This window comes from Oncorhynchus gorbuscha, linkage group LG01 (assembly GCF_021184085.1).
Source record: "Oncorhynchus gorbuscha isolate QuinsamMale2020 ecotype Even-year linkage group LG01, OgorEven_v1.0, whole genome shotgun sequence".
Taxonomy (NCBI): Eukaryota; Metazoa; Chordata; class Actinopteri; order Salmoniformes; family Salmonidae; genus Oncorhynchus; species Oncorhynchus gorbuscha.
The window spans coordinates 66897326-66920140 of NC_060173.1; the positions used below are offsets into that span (position 1 = coordinate 66897326).

Here is a 22815-nt window from a genome sequence, read left to right on the forward strand (position 1 = left end):
GTCAGTCCGTCTGTCTTACCCGTCGTTGTACTGATCAGTAGTAGTCTCCTCGGCAACCAGGATATCGTACTCCTCCGCTGCATATTTTTCCCAGTCCGAGATCTCTTGGCCCTCTGTCTCAGCCTCCTTACAAAAGACAACCAACAAAACTCCATTATCCATCATCCCCCACGGCCTCAGGCCCTGAGGTCATATGTCATCCCTGCACAATAATAACATCCTGTCGTAGTCAATATTTACCCTTACAACAGAGAAGGGGTCTTTCTGCTCGTGGTCCAGGTATTTCTCGATGTTGAAGAAGGTGTCATAGAAGATGTGAGACAACTTACACTGCTTCAGGTCCCGTAGGGTGATCTTTCCTGGGCAGAATAGAAATAGTTTTTTTATTTTTTTATGCCCAATTCAGCTGCTTTTCAAGATTTAGTGGTGCTCCAAAACTAGGTCAAATAAATGTCATACCTGAGCTGAGCTTGATTTACTTTACCTGGTACATTAGAACCAATTTCTGTGATTAATTTTGAGAAGAAATTACTAAACACACCTCAAACATGTTCAGTTGTGGCATATAGTATGTGTTTTTCACCCAGGTCAGGGAAGGTGGGAAGGTGTTAGCAAATTACCAAAGCTTCGGTCTACAAATGCTACGCGCTGGAACTAACAGCTTCTTGTGACATCAAACTAGGCTAGCATTCATAGTTGGAGTACCAACTCCGGAACACACAGTGCATTCGGTAGGTATTCGGACCCCTTCCCTTTCCCCACATTTTTACATTACAGCCGTATTGTAAAATCCTCAGTCAACACACAATACCCCATAATGACAAAGCGAAAACAGGTTTAGCATTTTTGCAAATTTATTACAAGTAAAAAATATACCTTATTTACTTAAATATTCAGACCCTTTGCTATGAGACTCAAAATTGAGCTCCGGTGCATCCTATTTCCATTGATCATCCATGAGATTTTTCTACAACTTGGAGTCCACCTGTGGTAAATTCAATTGATTGGACACGATTTGGAAAGGCACACACCTGTCTATATAAAAGGTCCCAGTTGAAAGTGCATGTCAGAGCAAAAACCAAGCTATGGAGGAATCGTCCTAAGAGCTCCGAGACAGATCTGGGGAAGGGAACCAAAAAAGTCTGCAGCATTGAAGGGCCTCGAACGCAGTGGCCTTCAGAATTCTTAAATGGAAGAAGTTTGGAACCACCAAGACACTTCCTAGAGCTGGCTGCCCGGCCAAACCGAGCAATCGGGGGAGAAGGGCCTTAGTCAGGGAGATGACCAAGAACCTGATGGTCACTCTGACAGAGCTCCAGAGTTCCTCTGTGGAGATGGGAGAACCTTCCAGAAGGACAACCATCTCTGCAGCACTCCAACAATAACTTTATCGTAGATTGGCCAGACGGAAGCCACTCCTCAGTAAAAAGGCACATGGCAGCCCAGCACCTAAATACTCTAAGACCATGAGAAACAAGATTCTTTGGTCTGATGAAAACAATATTGAACTCTTCGGCCTGAATGCCAAGTGTCGCATCTGGAGGAAACCTGGCACCATCCCTACGGTGAAGGATGGTGGTGGCAGCATGCTGCGGGGATGTTTTTCAGCGGCAGGGACTGAGAGACTAGTGAGGATCGAGGGAAAGATTAACGGAGCAAAGTACAGAGAGATCCTTGATAAAAACCTGGACCTCAGACTGGAGTGAAGGTTCACCTTCAACAGGACAACTACCCTAAGCACACAGCCAAGACAACACAAGAGTGGCTTCGGGACAAGTCTCTGAAAGTCCTTGAGTGAACCAGCCAGAGCCTGGACTTGAACCCGATAGAACATCTTTGGAGAGACCTGAAAATAGCTGTGCAGCTTCCCTCCCCATTCAACTTGACCGAGCTTGAGAGGATCTGCAGAGAAGAAATGGGAGAAACTCCCCAAATACAGGGGTGCGAAGCTTGTAACGTCATACCCAAGAAGACTCGAGGCTGTAATCGCTGCCAAAAGTACTGAGTTAAGGGTCTGAAGACTTATGTAAATGTGACATTTAATTTAACTCATATATTTTCTAACATTTGTAAAAACCTGTTATGCCTTCGTCATTATGGGGTAGTGTGTGTAAATTAAGGGGGGGGGGGACACACAATTTAATACATTTCAGAATGAGACTAATGTTACAAAATGTGGAAAAAGTAAGGTGTCTAAATACCCCTGGCAACGTGGCTGTGAATCGTGCCTCAGCCCATCTCATCTGTCTGTCTGTCCCTCTACATGCATCTCTTTCTCTAATTTATTGTAAATACGTAAAGAAATTGTAAATACGTAAAGAGGTTGGAACCCTTTGATTAGTCCGTCTTTCAATCAGCGCAGGAATGCATTACTAGTTGTAGCAGTTTCTGTGGTGTACTGGTGTGTGTGCATGCTAGCTCTTTACTTCATTACTAACATGTATCTATTGTCTGCATGTCACAATGAAACAATTTTATCATTTTGCGTTTAGGTGTCTGACCCTCGACCTCCGGCTTGACCAGGTCGAGCATCTGACAGAGACAGTCCTCGAAGGGCAGGGGCTCGATTGCCATGGTCTCCAACTTCACACACTGCTCCTCATAGAAATACTCCAGCTCGTACATAGACAACACACCGTCCCCATCCAGGTCCATACACCGGAACCAGTACTCTATACTGTGGAGGGAGAAAGATACAGGACAGAGACACAGGATAGTGGTAATCGCCAACAAATCAGTACTCCATATGGAGGGGGGTGGGGGACTATTTTGTTTCCAATGTGAGACTGGTGTTACTGTGTGTAGTACCTGGTGTCAGTCTTCTTGTCTTCTTCGGAGATGAGGAACCAGACAAAGTCAGCGTAGCTCAGCCTGCCGTCTTTACGCAGACGTCTATCCCTGTGACGAGAGATGGTAGGGCAACACTCAAACACGCCACTCCAACCTCACCTTCAATTCTATCAAGCTTCATTTGCAGGGAATATTTGTTTATTTCTAGCAAATAGCAATATCTACACAGAGCTTTAAACAATAGTCGATTAAATGTTGCGTTTATCTAAGGAAAAACACACAGGGGACCCAAGCCTCAACTCAGTGAAAGGAGTCGATGTTGAACGTCATAACAGCCATTCATTAGTTCATGTCTCTTACCTGGTAACTGTCCCAGAAAATATTCTTTCAATCATCTTGTGGGAGATAGCTGGACAACACAGGAGAAAAAATAAAACCCACTTTACTAACTACGCAAGATAACAATGTGACGCGAGTTACTGTGTACAAGGACTTTCATTATAGATGTGATCCAGTCACAGATCATAAATCCAGCTCATTGGGAAGTAAAGTGAATGATGTAACTTAACCTCTCCTTTATCTTTTCCATACAATAAATACAGTGATTTCTGCTTGTAGGGGAGATCTACAGGACTAATAAATGGAGCCAGACATGGCGTCATCCAATTCAACCAAGACATTCATTTGGGGGGGTGGGTGGGTGGACGAGTTAGGCCTATTGCCCCATTGATCTTCCTTTCCTGTTTCCTTCATGACCAGGAACATATGGAGTGGTGTGTGGGAGCAAAAGCACTTGGACTCCACTTGAACATTAAGGTTGCCTTGGTAATCCTCTCTCTCTCTCTGTGTGTGTGTGTGTATACACACAGAGACACACACCTTGGTCTTTGTGTCAGACCAGAGGGGTATGTCACGAAGCTAGCGCTTTCCAACTCAATGGTTATCCTTCATTCAGAATTGAGTTTGAACTCTCTATATCCCGCTACATGACATACACCTTAGCTCTCTTTTGTCTATGTAGAGGTCGTGTGTGTGTGTTTCTGTGTACCTTGGTCGTTGTGTCGGGCCAGGTCTCTCTGGTCTATGTATAGGTCATGGTCCGTGTCCAGCTCCCAGAACTTGCAGTAGATGACGTAGAAATGTTCGTAGGAGAAGAACTCTGTTAGCTGGTTCACGTCCTCCTCCTGCTCTAGCAGGGCCACGTTCTGTTGGACCAATCAATTCATCAACCAACCAAATCACTGGTGACTTACTTAGAACTTTTAACAGATATAGTGATGAGGAAAAAAAGCTCCCTTGATGGGGAAAAAAAACATTGGAGGAAGTAGACTCGACAAGAAGGTGGGCCCCATCTTCATCCGACTCACAGCACTACTGTAGGATGTGACAACTGATCAGTTCCACCTCAAAGCTCCCTTCCTACCTGGAGAAAGCTGCTTTTCCTGAGCTCTGAACAGCTGATCCTGCCTGACCATGACCTGTTCACATTGTAGAATATCCTCTGGGCAACCTGCAGACAACACACAGCTTTAATAGCCTCCAGAACACTCAAAAGATCACTTCAACTCATCCACAGAAAAAAAATCTGTATATGACAAAAAGGCTTCAGAGTCAGTCACGATAGGACACATTTGATATTACATTCAACATCACATGCTAACTTCTGTAGACATACCAAGTGGTATGGATTTTTTTTTAATGCCAAAATGTATTTTGGTGTGGTATGTATAATGACTTACTGTGGTGATGTAACGTGAGTGGAAGTCGGACGCCTCCTTCAGGAAGGCCAGGCCTGCGTGAGAGTTCACCACATCCTGAACAACACAGACAGGAGGTTAATAACATTTACAACAAGGCTGGGGAGAGGTCCAGAGGACTAACTGGGCCTTGCCACAAGACAAGCGCCAGAGAGACAATCAAACATACAACAGTATGTCAAATCACTCTCTGGGGACTCTGGGGAGTTAGTAGCAGAAAGACAGACCCCATTTTCTGCTCTGCCTGTTGGAGAGATGTTGAAAGGGCTTGACTAGCTCAAACACCATATTCAAGATGTATTGGAACTTCAAAAAGGTGGCCTAATGTCAAGCAGCGTCCATCCATATAGCCGCTCCATCTGTTGTGTAGATCCAGCTATGCATTAGGAGAAATCCGCAGACCGCAATGGCAGATGAATGGGAAGAATCTAAATTGGGAGGACAATTGAATTGCACTTTTGAAGTATGAAAGCATCGAACAGACTCTTATCCCTTTAAATGGCCGGCATGAGTAGGGGACATCGTGGAGACATTGAGACCATGGAAACAATAGGAGACGAATGGGAGAAGAGGCCTGCTCTGTTATATAGCTGCTCATATTCTCCATGCTGGACCACCACACACAGATGCTTTCATGTGGTGACTGGTGAGCTGGATCTCCAATGAACTGTACTTTTCTCCAAGCCATGAGAATCACTCATGCCCCCTGTCGTTTTTTTTAACCCCTCTCTGTCAGATGGGTGAAAGGAACTAAACGATGTAAATGCGAAGGCGGCAGTGAAATTAAAATAGCTTTATTTTGAGGTGTGCCCACTCCTCCCTCTTAACCCTTCCTGTGAGAAATTAAATCATAGAAAAATCCATAAATCACCAGGGTGAGGAAACTGCCGGGGACAGTCACATCATCTACTCAGCGCCAATCCTTCCTTCATCCATCACAACAGTCAGAGCCCATTCGCCCCGGCGTCACAATACAAATTAAACGGTGAGTGCCAGAAGGCATCTCCTCCCGGTATGCTAACGGGTGTTTTGTCGTGGCCCAGACGGTTCTGCCAGCATGAGTATGAATCAGCCCAATTTGGGGCAGATACGGTACACCACCAGGTAGGTAGGCAGACAGCAGGGTTTACGTTAGCCGGTAATTGACAATTTTTGGCCGATCCTGTCATACACTCCGATTTCGCACTTTTGCACCATTCTCTCACTCTTGCGTGCATGCATCTGCTGCTGAGGAGAGAGCGAGAGAGGAGGCTATTGTTGATTGCTACGATGGAGGACTTTCTCATTTAATTAAAAACAAAAGTTTGAGAGTATGCTTATAGTGTAAAGTTTACAAGGGGAATGTCCTCCGTTTTAATATTGTAGTGTACAAAGATGAGAAGAACATTGGCGAGAACAAATGCAGGCTACTGTACAACTCGTTATTCAGGTAAGATGCTTTTGGAACTTTACATTTTTTATTATATCGTTATTATTGTAGGCATATTAATTCATCTGAACATGTTCTTTAAATAATTCAAAATATGTTAGGTTTCATTCTGTTGAGAAATGTGTGCTAAATTAAGTAAGATCAGTCATTTTAATTGAGTTATAAGTTAAGTTAAATAAATATCATTAGCCTATTGCTTTCATTTGTTGGGTAAGGTAGGCACTAGCCTTTCTTGGTTATTACTGCAATATAGCCTGTTCAAAACTTTTGTAGAGTTTTAAACCAGTTCGCAAAATGTTTTGTTTCATTCTGTTGAGCCATTTTCTCTGGCCAAATTAAGTTTAAACTAATGTTGTGTTTGCCGCAATATAATATTCTGCTAGTATTTTCCCTAGAAACAATGGCTTGACTTGCTTTTGATATAACCTTAATAAAGTTTAGAAACTTTTGGAGCAGTGTGGTTAATAGCCTACTGTACTGCAGGCCTATGATATGAAGGCAGTGCACACCGGCGCTCCAACTGACTCAAACAGTTGAATTTGAGGCGAGGAAGAATATTTAAAGCCTATCAGTTACTCATAATGTAAAAATATAAAAAAATATTCTGATCGAAAATGCCCCCTTCTGTACACCTATAGACACAGTAGTATCTGATAAAGAAATATATGTTGGTGTCTTAACATGCCTCCGGCAAATCGCTCTCTCTCTCTGGGGCTAGGCCTAAGCTTCTCTTACTTTGTGTGTGTGTGTGTGTGTGTGTGTGTGTGTGTGTGTGTGTGTGTGTGTGTGTGTGTGTGTGTGTGTGTGTGTGTGTGTGTGTGTGTGTGTGTGTGTGTGTGTGTGTGTGTGTGTGTGTGTGTGTGTGTGTGTGTGTGTGTGTGTGTGTGTGTGTGTGTGTGTGTGTGTAGTGGGGAGAAAAAGTATTTGATACACTGCCGATTTTGCAGGTTTTCCGACTTACAAAGCATGTAGAGGTCTGTAATTTTTATCATAGGTACACTTCAACTGTGAGAGACGGAATCTTAAACAAAAATCCAGAAAATCACATTGTATGATTTTTAAGTAATTAATTAGCATTTTATTGCATGACATAAGTATTTGACACATCAGAAAAGCAGAACCTAATATTTGGTACTTCTCAATTACAGAGATCATACGTTTCCTGTAGTTCTTGACTAGGTTTGCACACACTGCAGCAGGGATTTTGGCCCACTCTTCCATACAGACCTTCTCCAGATGCTTCAGGTCTCGGGGCTGTCGCTGGGCAATACAGACTTTCAGCTCCCTCCAAAGATTTTCTATTGAATTCAGGTCTGGAGACTGGCTAGGCCACTCCAGGACCTTGAGATGCTTCTTACGGAGCCACTCCTTAGTTGCCCTGGCTGTGTGTTTCGGGTCGTTGTCATGCTGGAAGATCTAGCCACGACCCCATCTTCAATGCTCTTAATGAGGGAAGGAGGTTGTTGGCCAAGATTTCGCGATACATGGCCCCATCCATCCTCCCCTCAATACGGTGCAGTCGTCCTGTCCCCTTTGCAGAAAAGCATCCCCAAAGAATGATGTTTAGACCTCCATGCTTCACGGTTGGGATGATGTTCTTGGGGATGTACTCATCCTTCATCTTCCTCCAAACACGGCAAGTGGAGTTTAGACCAAAAAGCTCTATTTTTGTCTCATCAGACCACATGACCTTCTCCCATTCCTCCTCTGGATCATCCAGATGGTCATTGGCAAACTTCAGACGGGCCTGGACATGCGCTGGCTTGAGCAGGGGGATCTTGTGTGCGCTGCAGGATTTTAATCCATGACGGGCGTAGTGTTTTTCTTTGAGACTGTGGTCCCAGCTCTCTTCAGGTCATTGACCAGGTCCTGCCGTGTAGGGGCATGGATCAGAAAACCAGTCAGTATCTAGTGTGAACACCATTTGCCTCATGCAGAGAGACATGTTCTTTGAATAGAATTGATCAAGCTGTTGATTGTGGCCTGTGTAATGTTGTCCCACTCCTCTTCAATGGCTGTCCGAAGTTAATACAGAGCATCCCAAACATGCTCAATGGGTGATTTATGTCCGAGTATGCAGGCTATGGAAGAACTGGGACATTTTCAGCTTCCAGGAATTGTGTACAGATTCTTGCAACATGGAGCCGTGCATTATCATGCTTAAACACGAGGTGATGTCGGCGGATGAATGGCGTGGCAATGGGCCTCAGGATCTCGTCAAGGTATTTCTGTGCATTCAAATTGTCATCAATAAAATGCAATTGTGTTGGTTGTCCATAGCTTATGCCTGTCCATACCCCCACCGCCACCATGGGGCACGCTGTTCACAACATTGACATCAGCATACCGTTCGCCCACACACTGCCATCTGGCTGGTACAGTTGAAACGGGGATTCATCCGTGAATAGCACACTTCTCCAGTATGCCAGTGGCCATCGAAGCTGAGCATTTGCCCACTGCAGTCGGTTCCAACGCGGAACTGCAGTCAAGTCAAGACAACGATGAAGATGACGAGCATGCAGATTAGTTTCCCTGCAGCAGTTCGACAGTTTGTGCAGAAATTATTTAGTTGTGCAAACCCAGTTTCACTAGCTGCCCGGTTGGCTGGTCTCAGACGATCCTGCAGGTGAAGAAGCTGGATGTGGATGTCCTGGCCTGGTTCTATATCATCTGTGGTGTTGAGGCCAGTTGGACGTACTACCAAATTCTCTAAAACGATATTGAAGTCATCTTATGGTAGAGAAATTAACATTCAATTCTCTAGCAACAGCTGTGGTGGACATTCCAGCAGTCAGAATGCCAATTGCAGCAGGTAACCTAGTGGTTAGAGCGTTGGGCCAGTAACCGAAAGGTTGCTAGATCGAATCCCTGAGCTGACAAAGTAAAAATTTGTCGTTCTGCCCCTGAACAAAGCAGTTTGTTCTGAACAAGAATTTGTTCTTAACTGACTTGCCTAGTTAAATAAAAAGGTTTAAAATAGTAATAATAATTGCATGCTTCCTCAAAACCGGAGATATTTGTGGCATTGTGTTGTGCAACAAAACTGCACATTTTAGAGTGGCCTTTTATTGTCCTCAACACAAGGTACACCTGTGTAATGACCATGCAGTTTAATCAGCTTCTTAATATGCCACACCTGCCAGGTGAATGGATTATCGTGGTAAAGAAGAAATGCTCACTAACTGGGATGTGCATAAAATGTGAGTGAATTATGCTTTTTGTGTGTAGGGATCTCTTATTTCAGCTCAAGGGACCTACACCTTAAATGTTGGTTTATATTTCTGTTCAGTATAAAACACCACTGAATGGAATGAAGTCCTCATGTTAACTCTACCAATGGCCCAAAATACCCCTCTCCCCCTGTCCTGCCCCAAAGAACCCCCTCCTTGCTTCTCTTCCTAATAATACGCCGCTGCCCAGCACTTCTCCCCAAACTAGAAACCCACTCGCTCTCCACAGGGGGGCTGTGTGTGTGGTGTTCCTGTACCTGCAGGAATGGAATAAAGTCCTCTTGTTCCAGGTAATTACAGCCAGGTTTGGCCAAGAGGTGTACAAACTTAGACACGTCGTCATGACAGGTCTGCAGCATTCTGGGAAGGAAAGAGGGAACATATGGTTTCAGGGTTTTTCAGGGTCTCTCTCTCTCCCTATTTTTTTCTCTCCATCAGAGAACACTTCAGAGCGAGTCTGAAATCATTCACCTCTGAAGTGGCAGTGCGGGTTAATACATTCTGAAATTAGGATTCTGAAATGACGCTGGGTCAGGCTCAGAGTGTTACAGCAGTGATGATGACATAATGGAACTTTCTTTTTTGAACCCCCTCAGAGCCATGAGGTAATGTCAGGGGCCATTCCACTCCAAATCTCTAGAGACTCACACATTATTAAAACAGTACGCTTACAACACACAACCAAGAGAACAGTCCAGTAGAGTACAGTACATCTTACTTTCCCCAAGAGAAACAGTGCCTTCAGAAAGTATTCGGACCCATTTACTTTTTCCACATTTGTGACACCACCTGGATTCGGTCTTATGCAGCAACATTTGAAATTCTGTTTTTTACATTGGATAAAAGTAGAGACTCAGAACTACAAAATGGTATATCATACACTCCATTTGAGGAATGAATGGGAAAGTAATTCTGCTATAAAAGTTGATCAATTTGTAAATTCACTTTTGAGAAAACCGTATTTCAATGTTTTGGTTCTACTATGAAGAACCCTTCATTGTCTGCACCCATTCAGCATTGTTCACACCCTCTTAAGCCGTAGCCCCACCCATCTCTTTAAGGGTTGAGCCGAGCGTTCTGTACTAACTTGCCAGCTACTTCCAGACAACTAAGGGAGAGAGAACAGCTCACTGAACATTACTCGCCATAGCAGAGCTGGTTAGGCTGTTTATGTTATCCAGAGCGTTGGTGACTTCAACTGTGCTGTCAGATTGTCCTTTCGTAAATACAGAGCGTTTCGCGTTCTGAGTGCACACACTGGACGCTCTGGCCAATAAGTAGGGTTGATCTGAAAGCTGTGACCTCACAACTACAGTCAAGCACCCAAGCTAACTGGCTAACATTGGCTAGCTACTTCCAGACACATAATGAGAGAACACCCCACTCTGACCATGTTACTCACCCTAGCAGGCTGTTGGTCTTTGTGTAGCTCAGTTGGTAGAGCATGGCGCTTGTAACGCCAGGTTAGTGGGTTCGATCCCCGGGACCACCCATACGTAGAATGTATGCACACATGACTGTAAGTCGCTTTGGATAAAAGCGTCTGCTAAATGGCATATATATTATGTTATCCAGAGCATTGGTGACTAACTGTGCTGCTGGCAACAATTGAATTACGCTTTGTTGATGTTTACTGACACCGGACATATGCAACGGGTGGTGAGCGTTCAACAATTATTCTGCACTCTGGCACGCTAAAACGAGATTATTTTGTTAAGAAATGTATCTAGATAGACAATGAATCCCAACGCATAACGTAACGTTAGTTAGGGAGCAAGCCAACAGTACACTAACTTGAAATGAAAATACTTTGTCAAAATTAGACACGCGTAATATCTGAAAATGAAGCTAGCTAGACTATCTTACCCTTGGTCTAAAATCAGAGTAGATAGCCAGAGCGAATTTACCAGCTCGTTGGTCTATCAACAGTGCAGTGACATGAGTGTTTTTAAAGACATATATCTAGCTAGCTAGCTAAACAATGGACCATCAAATTCAATTTTATTGGTCACATACACTCGCATTAACATCTACTAACCATGTGTAACGAAATGTGTGACCGTGCAGTAATTTAACAATTTCACAACAACTACCTTATATACACACACACACACACACACACGTGTAAAGGATGAATAAGAATATGTACATATAAATATATGGATGAGCGATGGCCGTGCGGCATAGGCAAGATGCAGTAAACATTATATAAAGTGGCATTGTTTAAAGTGACTGAACAGTAATACATTTATTACATCCAATTTTTAATTATTAAAGTGGCTTGAGATTTGAGTCAGCGTGTTGGCAGCAGCCAGTCAATGTTAGTGATGGCTGTTCAACAGTCTGATGGCCTTGAGATAGAAGCTGTTTTTCAGTCTCTCGGTCCCAGCTATGATGCACCTGTACTGACTTCGCCTTCTGGATGATAGCGGGTGAACAGGCAGTGGAATGGGTGGTTGTTGTCCTTGATGATCTTTTTGGCCTTCCTGTGACATCGGGTGATGTAGGTGTCCTGGAGGGCAGGTAGTTGGCCCCCGGTGATGCGCTGTGCAGACCTCACTACTCTCTGGAGAGCCTTACAGTTGGGTGCGGAGCAGTTGCCATACCAGGTGGTGATACAACCCGACATGATGCTGTCAATTGTGCGTCTGTAAAGGTTTGTGAGTGTTTTCTGTTACAAGCCAAATATCTTCAGCCTCCTGAGGTTGAAGAGGCACTGATGCACCTTCTTCACCACGCTGTCTGTGAGAGTGGACCATTTCAGTTGGTCCATGATGTGTACGCCAACAAACTTAAAACTTTCCACAGATGGGGTGCTCCCTCTGCTGTTTCCTGAAGTCCACAATCATCTCCTTTGTTTTGTTTACGTTGAGTGTGAGGTTATTTTCCTGACACCACACTCAGAGGGCCCTCACCTCCTCCCTGTAAGCCATCTCGTCGTTGCTGGTAATCAAGCCTACCACTGTAGTGTTGTCTGCAAACTTGATGGTTGAGTTGGATGGCGTGCATGGCCACAGAGTGATGGGTGCACAGGGAGTACAGGAGGGGGCTGAGAACGCACCCTTGTGGAGATGTTGTTTCCTACTCTCACCACCTGGGGCCGGCCCGTCAGAAAGTCCAGGGCCCAGTTGCACAGGGCAGGGTCAAGACCCAGTGATTCAAGCTTAATGGCGAGTTTGGAGGGTACTATGGTGTTAAATGCTGAACTGTAATCAATGAACAGCATTCTCACATAGGTATTCCTCGTGTCCAGCTGGGTTAGGGCAGTGTGATTGTGTTGTCTGTCTGTGGACCTATTGGGGCGGTAAGCAAATTGGAGTGGGTCTCGGTTGACAGGTAGGGTGGAGGTGATATGATCCTTGACTAGTCTCTCCAAGCACTTCATGATGACGGAAGTGAGTGCTACAGGGCGATAGTCGTTTAGCTCAGTTACCTTAGCTTTCTTGGGAACAGGAACAAAGGTGGCCCTCTTGAAGCATGTGGGAACAGCAGACTGGGATAGGGATTAATTGAATATGTCCGTAAACACACCAGCCAGCTGGTCTGCGCATGCTCTTAGGACGCGGCTAGGGATGCCGTCTGGGCCGGCAGCCTTGCGACGGTTAACACGTTTAAATGTTTTACTCATGCTGGCTGCGGTGAAGGAGAGCCCGCAGGTTTTCATAGCGGGCTGTGTCATTGGCACTGTATTGTCCTCAAAGCGAGCAAAGAAGTTGTTTAGTCCGTCTGGGAGCAAGACATCCTGGTCCGCAACGGGGACTGTTTTCTTTTTGTCATCCGTGATTGACTGTAGACCCTGCCACATACGTCTCGTGTCTGAGCCGTTGAATTGCGACTCTACTTTGTCTCTATACTGACGCTTAGCTTGTTTGATTGCCTTGCGGAGGGAATAGCTACACTGTTTGTAGTCTGTCATGTTTCAGTGGTTCACGCATTCAGTTTTGCGCGAATCAATGCCATCAATCCACGGTCTCTGATTTGGGAAGGTTTTAATAGTCACCGCGGGTACATCACCACCAATTCACTTGACACAATGCGGAACATATCCCAGTCCACGTGATTGTTTCAATCTTGAAGCGTGGAATCAGATTCGTTGGACCAGCTTTGAACAGACCTGAGCACGGGCGTTTACTGTTTTAGTTTCTGTCTATAGGCTGGGAGCAACAAAATTGAGTCGTGGTCATATTTGCCAAAAGGAGGGCTTTGTATGCTTCGTGGAAGTTAGAGTAGCAATGATCAAGAATGCTGCCAGCACAGGTCACGCATTGCCCTTAGTTTGAAGATGTAATCCAGACTGGTGTTTTCTCCATCTCCTTAGCTATCATACTAGAATTCCACTGATTTCAAAACTCGGTCCCCCAGAAAGTGGAGAGCATACACAATGGTAGCTAGCGAGACAGCCAGCTAACGTAAGCTAGTTAACAGTACACTTTAACTTGACATTAGATTTATGCAGTTTTACTACTCAATATATAAAAAATAAAAGCGGCGTTCAACACAATTACCGAGACATACTGACCAGCTCCAATAGGCAGACGAGTGCTATATGGCAGACCAATCCAAACTCATCTCTTGGCATTTCCAGCTTACTCCTTATCTCAGCCAATCATGGCTAGCGGGAAGGTTGCTGACTTTCACTGTGACTAAACCAACTAGGCTCGTAATTTAACAATTTTATTCGTATTTAGAGATGGCATACAAGTTTGATATTAAGGCACATGAAAGTTCACATGTTTGAAAAGGCAATTCTGCCAAAAAACATTTTGATAAATAACCATTTTTCTACGTTCAAACAATTCACTTGCGACATACGCCTAGTATCCTGAATCGGGTCACATTTTGTTACTTTACAGCCTTATTCCAAAATGGAAAAATAAATAAAAATCTTCAGCAATCTTCACACAATACCCCATAAATGACAAAGCGAAAACAGCTTGTCAATTTTAGCAAATGTATAAAAGAAAAAACAGAAATACCTTATTTACATAAGTATTCAGACCCTTTGCTATGAGACTCGAAAGGTGCATCTGGTTTCCATTGATCATCCTTGAGAAGTTTCTACAACATGATTGGAGTCCACCTGTGGTAAATTCAATTGATGGACATGATTTGGAAAGGCAAACGCCTGTCTATATAAAGGTCCCACAGTTGACAGTGCATGTCAGAGCAACAACCAAGCCATGAGGTCGAATGAATTGTCCATAGGCACAGATCTGGGGAAGGGTACCAAAACACTTCTGCAGCATTGAAGGCCCCCAAGAACACAGTGGTCTCCATTATTCTTAAATCGAGGGAAAGGGCCTTGGTCAGGGAGGTGTCCAAGAACCTGATGGGCACTATGACAAAACTCTAGAATTCCTCTGTGGAGATGGGAGGACAACCATCTCTGCAGCACTCAACCAATCAGGCCTTTACGTAGAGTTGCAAGACGGAAGCCACTCCTCAGTAAAAGGCACATGACAATCCGCTTGGAGTTTGCCAAAAGGCACCTAAATACTCTCCGACCAGGAGAAACAAGATTCTCTGGTCTGAATAAAAGCAAGATTGAACTCTTTGGCCTGAAAGCCAAGCGCTACGTGTGGAGGGATCCTGGCACCATCCCTACTGTGAAACATGGTGGTGGGCAGCATCATGCTGTGGGGATGTTTTTCAGCGGCAGGGACTGAGAGACTAGTCACAGCAAAGATGAATGGAGCAAAGTACAGAGAGATCCTTGATAAAATCCTGCTCCAGAGTGCTCAGGACCTCAGACTGGGACGAAGGTTCACCTTCCAACAAGACGACGACCCTAAGCACACAGCCAAGCCAACGCAGGAGTGGCTTCAGACAAGTCTCTGAATGTCCTTGAGTGGCCCAGCCAGAGCCCAGACTTGAACCCGATCGAACATTTCTGGAGAGAACTGAAAATACCTGTGCAGCGACACTCCCCATCCAACCCGACAGAGCTTGAGGGGATCTGCAGAGAAGAGAGAGAAACTCCCCAAATATAGGTGTAACATCATATCCAGGAAGACTCGAGGCTGTAATCGCTGCCAAAGGTGCTTCAACAAAGTAGAGTAAAGGGTTTGAATACTTATGTAAATGTAATCTTTAATTTTTTAAAAATAATTTCAACATTTCTAAAACCATTTTGTTCTTTGTCATTACGGGGTATTGTGTGTAGATTGATGAGGAAAAGTCGAGTGGTCTGAATACTTTCCGAATGCACTGTACATGTAAACATTTCAGTTTCAGTTTGTTTTTCAACCGTTTTATTTGCTATGAAAAAATAGGACAAAACATTATTGGAAGACCAGTTACTGTGTACTCTTTGCTTAAGCTTTGGCCATCACATGTGGCTATTGGTAGATGTTTACGAGAGACTATGGGTTGTGAGAGTAGCTCTGTGGGGTCGGCTGGCTGGGTACAAGAGCCATAGTCTTACTTTCTCCACATGGCCACAAACTTGTGAACGGACACGAAGCCCGTCCTATCGCCTCCAGCCGAATTGAACAATGGGGCTTTCCAGTAGAGCGGACACTCGCACGCCTGGAGGGGGATAAGAAGGGAGAAATAAGGGATTTAGACGAGTGTCCTCTTCTGTGCAGTTGAATGTCAGTTCACTTAACTATCCTTTACAGGTCACACGTAATAGAACTGTGTCAAACTAAATATTGTCCAGCTACACGCTTAAATGTCCAACATTGTCCTCCATCAGGGTGAACTAAATGTTATTTTGTTTTACAGTGCTTTTTTGATTTTCTCTCTCCACCTTACAGCTGTCAGTCACTCTGCTCTAATTCCAACTAACTAAACGTTTAATCCAGCCGTCAAAACGTGACACAGCGATTTCCTGGGCTGACTGGCGTTGACCTGAAGAGGATTCGATTTGGTTTGAAAATGTCAATAAAGTGCCCATATCCCACAGATAATAGTGGTGTTTCCCCCCAAAGACCTCCCCGAGGTAACCTGACTGATGTTTTTCTCAACTCAGGTTCCCCCACAGGTCAGCGGTCACATACCTAGGGGGGGGTCAGAAATAATATTTTCATGGGTTAAGAGAGAGAGAAAAACCAAGTCTGCGCTGCAAACCTTAACTAAAGCCAAGGGCTAATTGCACTAATAAAAACAAATTTGCTGGGTGGCTACAGAGCCTCGGCACTACAAATCACCTTCTCACCTTGGCAACCTTCCCCATGTCCTCAATGGTGGCCCTTTCATTGGGGAATTGGGAAAATATTTTCTCGATCTTAGCAATGAGGCTGTCGATGTTGAGGTTGGCTTTGGGCCGCCCCCGCGGAAAGTAGAACTTTGGAATGCTTTCACTCAGCGCCGTGGGAACAGGCGCCTCGCTCTTCACCTGGGCCTGAGGAGAAACAGACAGGACAGAAATAGCCTGTGTTAGCATCAGCGGCTAACAGTATCTAACATTTAGGACCCAACGACACTAGTGCTGGCTAAAGTAAGCAAAGACTACCTAGTCCCAATAAAGTAATCCACCACCGGCCCCGCCTCCATCTGCCCCATTAGGGAAACGACTTCCCCCTCCCTTCAACCAATTAACTAATGGCTTTCAATAAAGATGTGTCAAGTGATGTTGGAATGTTCAAAACACACCATTTACACTAAGAGACATTCTGGCAGGCGCAAACCAGCAGGATAGACTTCTACACACAAGTCTACATCGAAAAAGCAACAGATGAATGGAATTATGTATCAAATTATCTGAATGAAAGCATTGAATAATGTATGCTACGATCCAAGAATAATTGACAGCAGTGAACCATGTTCATTTCAAATGCAAAGCTGTAAAATACAGCCTACTGCATGACCTGATATCAACATACAGAATGGTAAGTGAAAATGCTCTAGAGATGGTTGATCCAATGAATTATTTCCTGACAAGAGAGGCACAGTGCCATCAGAAAGTACTCACACCCATTGACTTTTTCCAAATGTTATGTCACAGCCTGAATTTAGAATCTGTGTCACTGGCCTACACACTACACCCCATAATGTCAATTATGTTTGAATTAATTATTTAAAATGAAAAGCTGAAATTAGTATTGAACCCCTTTGTTAGGGCAAGCCTAAATACGTTCAGGAGTAAAAATGTGCTTAACAAGTCACATAATACGTTGCATGGACTAACTGTGTGTTTAACATGTTTTTTTTTTTTAAATGATTACCGATCTCTGTACCCCCACACATATAATTATCTCCAAGGTCCCACAGTCAAACAGTGAATTTCAAAACAGATTTAACCAAAGACCAGGGAGATTTTCTAGTGCCTCGCGAAGAGGGGCACCTATTTGTGGAAAGAAAAAAAAAAATGCAAAAATTGAATATCCCTTTAACCATGGTGAAGATACTAATTACACTTTGGATGAGAGAGTTCCTATGCTTCCTGGCTGATGTTTTGGTCAATTTTGAATGCTGGCGGTGCTTTCACTCTAGTGGTAGCATGAGACGGAGTCTACAACCCACACAAGTGGCTCAAGTAGTGCAGCCCATTCAGGATGGCACATCAATGCGAGCTGTGGCAAGAAGGTTTGCTGTGTCTGTCAGCGGTGTCCAGAGCATGGAGGCGCTACCAGGAGACAGGCCAGTACATCAGGAGACGTGGAGGAGGCCGTAGGAGGGCAACAACCCAGCACCAGGACCACTACCTCAGCCTTTGTGCAAGGAAGAGCACTGCCAGAGCCCTGCAAAATGACCTCCAGCAGGCCGCAAATGTGCATGTGTCTCCTCAAACGGTCAGAAACAGACTCCATGAGGGTGGTATGAGGGCCCGACGTCCACAGGTGGGGGTTGTGCTTACAGCCCAACACCGTGCAGGACGTTTGGCATTTGCCAGAGAACACCAAGATTGGCAAATTCGCCACTGGCGCCCTGTGCTCTTCACAGATGAAAGCAGGTTCACACTGAGCACATGTGACAGAGTCTGGAGACGCCGTGGAGAACGTTCTGCTGCCTGCAACATACTCCAGCATGACCGGATTGGCGGTGGGTCAGTCATGGTGTGGGGTGGCATTTCTTTGGGGAGCCGCACAACCCTCCATGTGCTCGCCAGAGGTAGCCTGACTGCCATTAGGTACCGAGATGAGATCCTCAGACCCCTTGTGAGACCATATGCTGGTGCAGTTGGCCCTGGGTTCCTCCTTATGCAAGACAATGCTAGACCTCATGTGGCTGGAGAGTGTCAGCAGTTCCTGCAAGAGGGAGGCATTGATGCTATGGACTGGCCCGCCCGTTCCCCAGACCTGAATCCAATTGAGCATATCTGGGACATCATGTCTCGCTCCATCCACCAACCCCACGTTGCACCACAGACTGTCCAGGAGTTGGCGGATGCTTTAGTCCAGGTCTGGGAGTAGATCCCTCAGGAGACCATCCGCCACCTCATCAGGAGTATGCCCAGGCGCTGTAGGGAGGTCATACAGGCACGTGGAGGCCACACACTACTGAGCCTCATTTTGACATGTTTTAAGGACATTACATCAAAGTTGGATCAGCCTGTAGTGTGGTTTTCCACTTTAATTTTGAATGGGACTCCAAATCCAGACCTACATGGGTTGATAAATTTGATTTCCATGGATCATTTGTGTGTGATTTTGTTGTCAGCACATTCAACTATGTAAAGAAAAAAGTATTTAATAAGAGCAGTGTATAAATACACACACACACACACACACACACACACACACACACACACACACACACACACACACACACACGTATCTATGTACAGTGGGGCAAAAAAGTATTTAGTCAGCCACCAATTGTGCAAGTTCTACCACTTAAAAAGATGAGGCCTATAATTGAAATCATAGGTACACTTCAACTATGACAGACAAAATGAGAAGAAAAAAATCCAGAAAATCACATTGTAGGATTTTTTAATGCATTTATTTGCAAATTATGGTGGAAAATAAGTATTTGGTCACTAACAAAAGTTTCTCAATACTTTGTTATATACCCTTTGTTGGCAATGACGGAGGCCAAAAGTTTTCTGTAAGTCTTCACAAGGTTTTCACACACTGTTGCTGGTATTTTGGCCAATTCCTCCATGCAGATCTCCTCTAGAGCAGTGATGTTTTGGGGCTGTTGCTGGGCAACACAGACTTTCAACTCCCTCCAAAGATTTTCTATGGGGTTGAGATCTGGAGACTGGCTAGGCCACTCCAGGACCTTGAAATGCCACTCCTTCGTTGCCCGGGCGGTGTGTTTGGGATCATTGTCATGCTGAAAGACCCAGCCACGTTTCATCTTCAATGCCCTTGCTGATGTAAGGAGGTTTTCACTCAAAATCTCACGATACATGGCCCCATTCACTCTTTCCTTTACACGGATCAGTCGTCCTGGTCCCTTTGCAGAAAAACAGCCCCAAAGCATTATGTTTCCACCCCCATGCTTCACAGTAGGTATGGTGTTCTTTGGATGCAACTCAGCATTCTTTGTCCTCCAAACACGACGAGTTGAGTTTTTACCAATTTTTTTTATTTTGGTTTCATCTGACTATATGTCATTCTCCCAATCTTCTTCTGGATCATCCAAATGCTCTCTAGCAAACTTCAGACAGGCCTGGACATGTACTGGCTTAAGCAGGGGGACACGTCTAGCACTGCAGAATTTGAGTCTCTGGCGGCATAGTGTGTTACTGATGGTAGGCTTTGTTACTTTGGTCACAGCTCTCTGCAGGTCATTCACTAGGTTCCCCTGTGTGGTTCTGGGATTTTTGCTCACCGTTCTTATGATCATTTTGACCCCACAGGGTGAGATCTTGCGTGGAGCCCCAGATCGAGGGAGATTATCAGGTGTCTTTTACACTGATAAGTTCAAACAGGTGCCATTAATACAGGTAACGAGTGGAGGATAGAGGAGCCTCTTAAAGAAGTTACAGGTCCGTGAGAGCCAGAAATCTTGCTTTTTTGTAGGTGACCAAATACTTATTTTCCACCATAATTTGCAAATAAATTCATTTAAAATCCTACAATGTGATTTTCTGGAAATTTTTTCTTCCATTTTGTCTGTCATAGATGAATTGTACCAATGATGAAAATTACAGGCCTCTATTTTTATGTTGGAGAACTTGCACAATTGGTGGCTGACTAAATACTTTTTTGCCCCACTGTATGTATGCATGTATGCATGTATTTCAAAACATGCATCTTGTTTGCAATATGGCACTAAAGTAAAACTGCAAAAAATGTGACAGAAATTAATATTGTGATCTGAACACATAACTGAGTACCACCCTTCAAATCAAATCGTTATTTGTCACATACACATGGTTAGCAGATGTTAGTGCGAGTGTAGCGAAATGCTTGTGCTTCTAGTTCCGACAATGCAGTAATAACCAACAAGTAATCTAGCTAACAATTCCAAAACTACTACCTTATAGACACAAGTATAAGGGGATAAAGAATATGTACATAAAGATATATGAATGAGTGATAGTACAGAGCGGCATAGGCAAGATACAGTAGATGGTATTGAGTGCAGTATATACATATGAGATGACTATGTAAACAAAGTGGCATAGTTAAAGTGGCTAGTGATACATGTATTACATAAGGACGCAGTAGATGATATAGAGTACAGTATATACGTATACATATGAGATGAATAATGTAGGGTATGTAAACATTATATTAGGTAGCATTGTTTAAAGTGGCAAGTGATATATTTTACATCATTTCCCATCAATTCCCATTATTAAAGTGGCTGGAGTTGAGTCAGTGTGTTGGCAGCAGCCACTCAATGTTAGTGGTGGCTGTTTAACAGTCTGATGGCCTTGAGATAGAAGCTGTTTTTCAGTCTCTCGGTCCCAGCTTTGATGCACCTGTACTGACCTCGCCTTCTGGATGATAGCGGGGTGAACAGGCAGTGGTTCGGGTGGTTGATGTCCTTGATGATCTTTATGGCCTTCCTGTAACATCGGGTGGTGTAGGAGTCCTGGAGGGCAGGTAGTTTGCCCCCGGTGATGGGTTGTGCAGACCTCACTACCCTCTGGAGAGCCTTACGGTTGTGGGCGGAGCAGTTGCCGTACCAGGCGGTGATACAGGCCCGACAGGATGCTCTCGATTGTGCATTTGTAGAAGTTTGTGGGTGCTTTTGGTGACAAGCCAAATTTCTTCAGCCTCTGTGTGCTGTCTGTGTGGGTGGACCAATTCAGTTTGTCCGTGATGTGTACGCCGAGGAACTTAAAACTTACTACCCTCTCCACAACTGTTCCATCGATGTCGATAGGGGGGGGGGGGGGTGTTCCCTCTGCGGTTTCCTGAAGTCCACAATCATCTCCTTAGTTTTGTTGACGTTGAGTGTTATTTTCCTGACACCACACTCCGAGGGCCCTCACCTCCTCCCTGTAGGCAGTCTCGTCGTTTTTGGTAATCAAGCCTACCACTGTTGTGTCGTCCGCAAACTTGATGATTGAGTTGGAGGCGTGCATGGTCACGCAGTCGTGGGTGAACAGGGAGTACAGGAGAGGGCTCAGAACGCACCTTTGTGGGGCCCCAGTGTTGAGGATCAGCGGGGTGGAGATGTTGTTGCCTACCCTCACCACCTGGGGGCGGCCCGTCAGGAAGTCCAGTACCCAGTTGAACAAGGCGGGGTCGAGACCCAGGGTCTCGAGCTTGATGACGAGCTTGGAGGGCACTATGGTGTTAAATGCCGAGCTGTAGTCGATGAACAGCATTCTCACATAGGTATTCCTCTTGTCCAGATGGGTTAGGGCAGTGTGCAGTGTGGTTGAGATTGCATCGTCTGTGGACCCATTTGGGCAGTAAGCAAATTGGAGTGAGTCTAGGGTGTCAGGTAGGGTGAAGGTTAATTCTATGACTAATTAAAACGTGTTGTTTTCTCATGGCTCTCTTGTCCCTCTGTAGCAGACATATGGTGAACAATATGTTTGGAACATTGAATCACAAAATCTCAGTATCGAATCACAATACATATAGTTTTGGCACCTACGTATCGTGATAATATCATAAAGTGAGGCCCCTGGCAATTCCCTGCCCTACTAGAGATGTAGGTAGGTCATGGTAGACCGGAGTTGATGTAGCCCAACCAAAGAGGTAGGTAGGTATTGGTAGACCTAAGCTTATGACCAGACAGGTAAGTAAGTACTGGTAGATATTAGTAGACCTACGTTTGTAGCCCAACTAAAGCAGTAGGTTGGTTGCCTTATGTGTATATGGACTAGCCCAATTAATGAACAACACAAGAAGCAAAGCCCAAGACAGAAGTGAAGATGGCAAAATCCATATCAATAGGATTTGTAACATTTCAGTCATTCAACAGAATACTATAGATGTTAAGGTTAAGAAGTTAATCAACAAGGAGTAAGTAGCCTGTTACTTTGGCAAAATAGAGATTATTTACATGCTAAAGGAAAAACAGAGAAGACAGCCTGGCCTATTCTAAACATCCCTGACATAAAGTATCAAACGTTATCAGTTTGTAAACAACAAGTAGTTAATTAGGCCTAATAGTAGAGTAAAAAAAGAGATCAGAGAGCTCTAAATGTAGGTGTGTGTGTGTGTGTGTGTTTTGTTATACTTGTGTACGAGTGTAATCTGGCAACCAGAGATAACCAGCATGTCTCTGAAAGCAGTCAGGAGACAGC

At 44.5% G+C, this 22815-nt stretch overlaps 1 protein-coding gene across 5 annotated transcripts in view; it reads right to left on the reverse strand.

The window, feature by feature from the left end:
* Positions 1-22815, reverse strand: part of ppp2r3b (protein phosphatase 2, regulatory subunit B'', beta) — a 57086-nt gene that overhangs the window by 3701 nt on the left and 30570 nt on the right. For 3 of the 5 annotated variants that reach the window (XM_046358822.1, XM_046358841.1, XM_046358857.1), the window contains 11 exons: positions 16366-16551; positions 15631-15734; positions 9464-9566; positions 4530-4604; positions 4214-4300; positions 3839-3995; positions 3151-3199; positions 2809-2898; positions 2502-2677; positions 241-359; positions 20-126 (listed from right to left, as the gene is read on the reverse strand). In XM_046358822.1, coding sequence (XP_046214778.1) covers positions 20-126; positions 241-359; positions 2502-2677; positions 2809-2898; positions 3151-3199; positions 3839-3995; positions 4214-4300; positions 4530-4604; positions 9464-9566; positions 15631-15734; positions 16366-16551 — 1253 coding nt within the window. The remainder of the gene's footprint in view (positions 1-19; positions 127-240; positions 360-2501; positions 2678-2808; positions 2899-3150; positions 3200-3838; positions 3996-4213; positions 4301-4529; positions 4605-9463; positions 9567-15630; positions 15735-16365; positions 16552-22815) is intronic. The other 2 variants (XM_046358831.1, XM_046358848.1) reach the window with 1 other exon arrangement.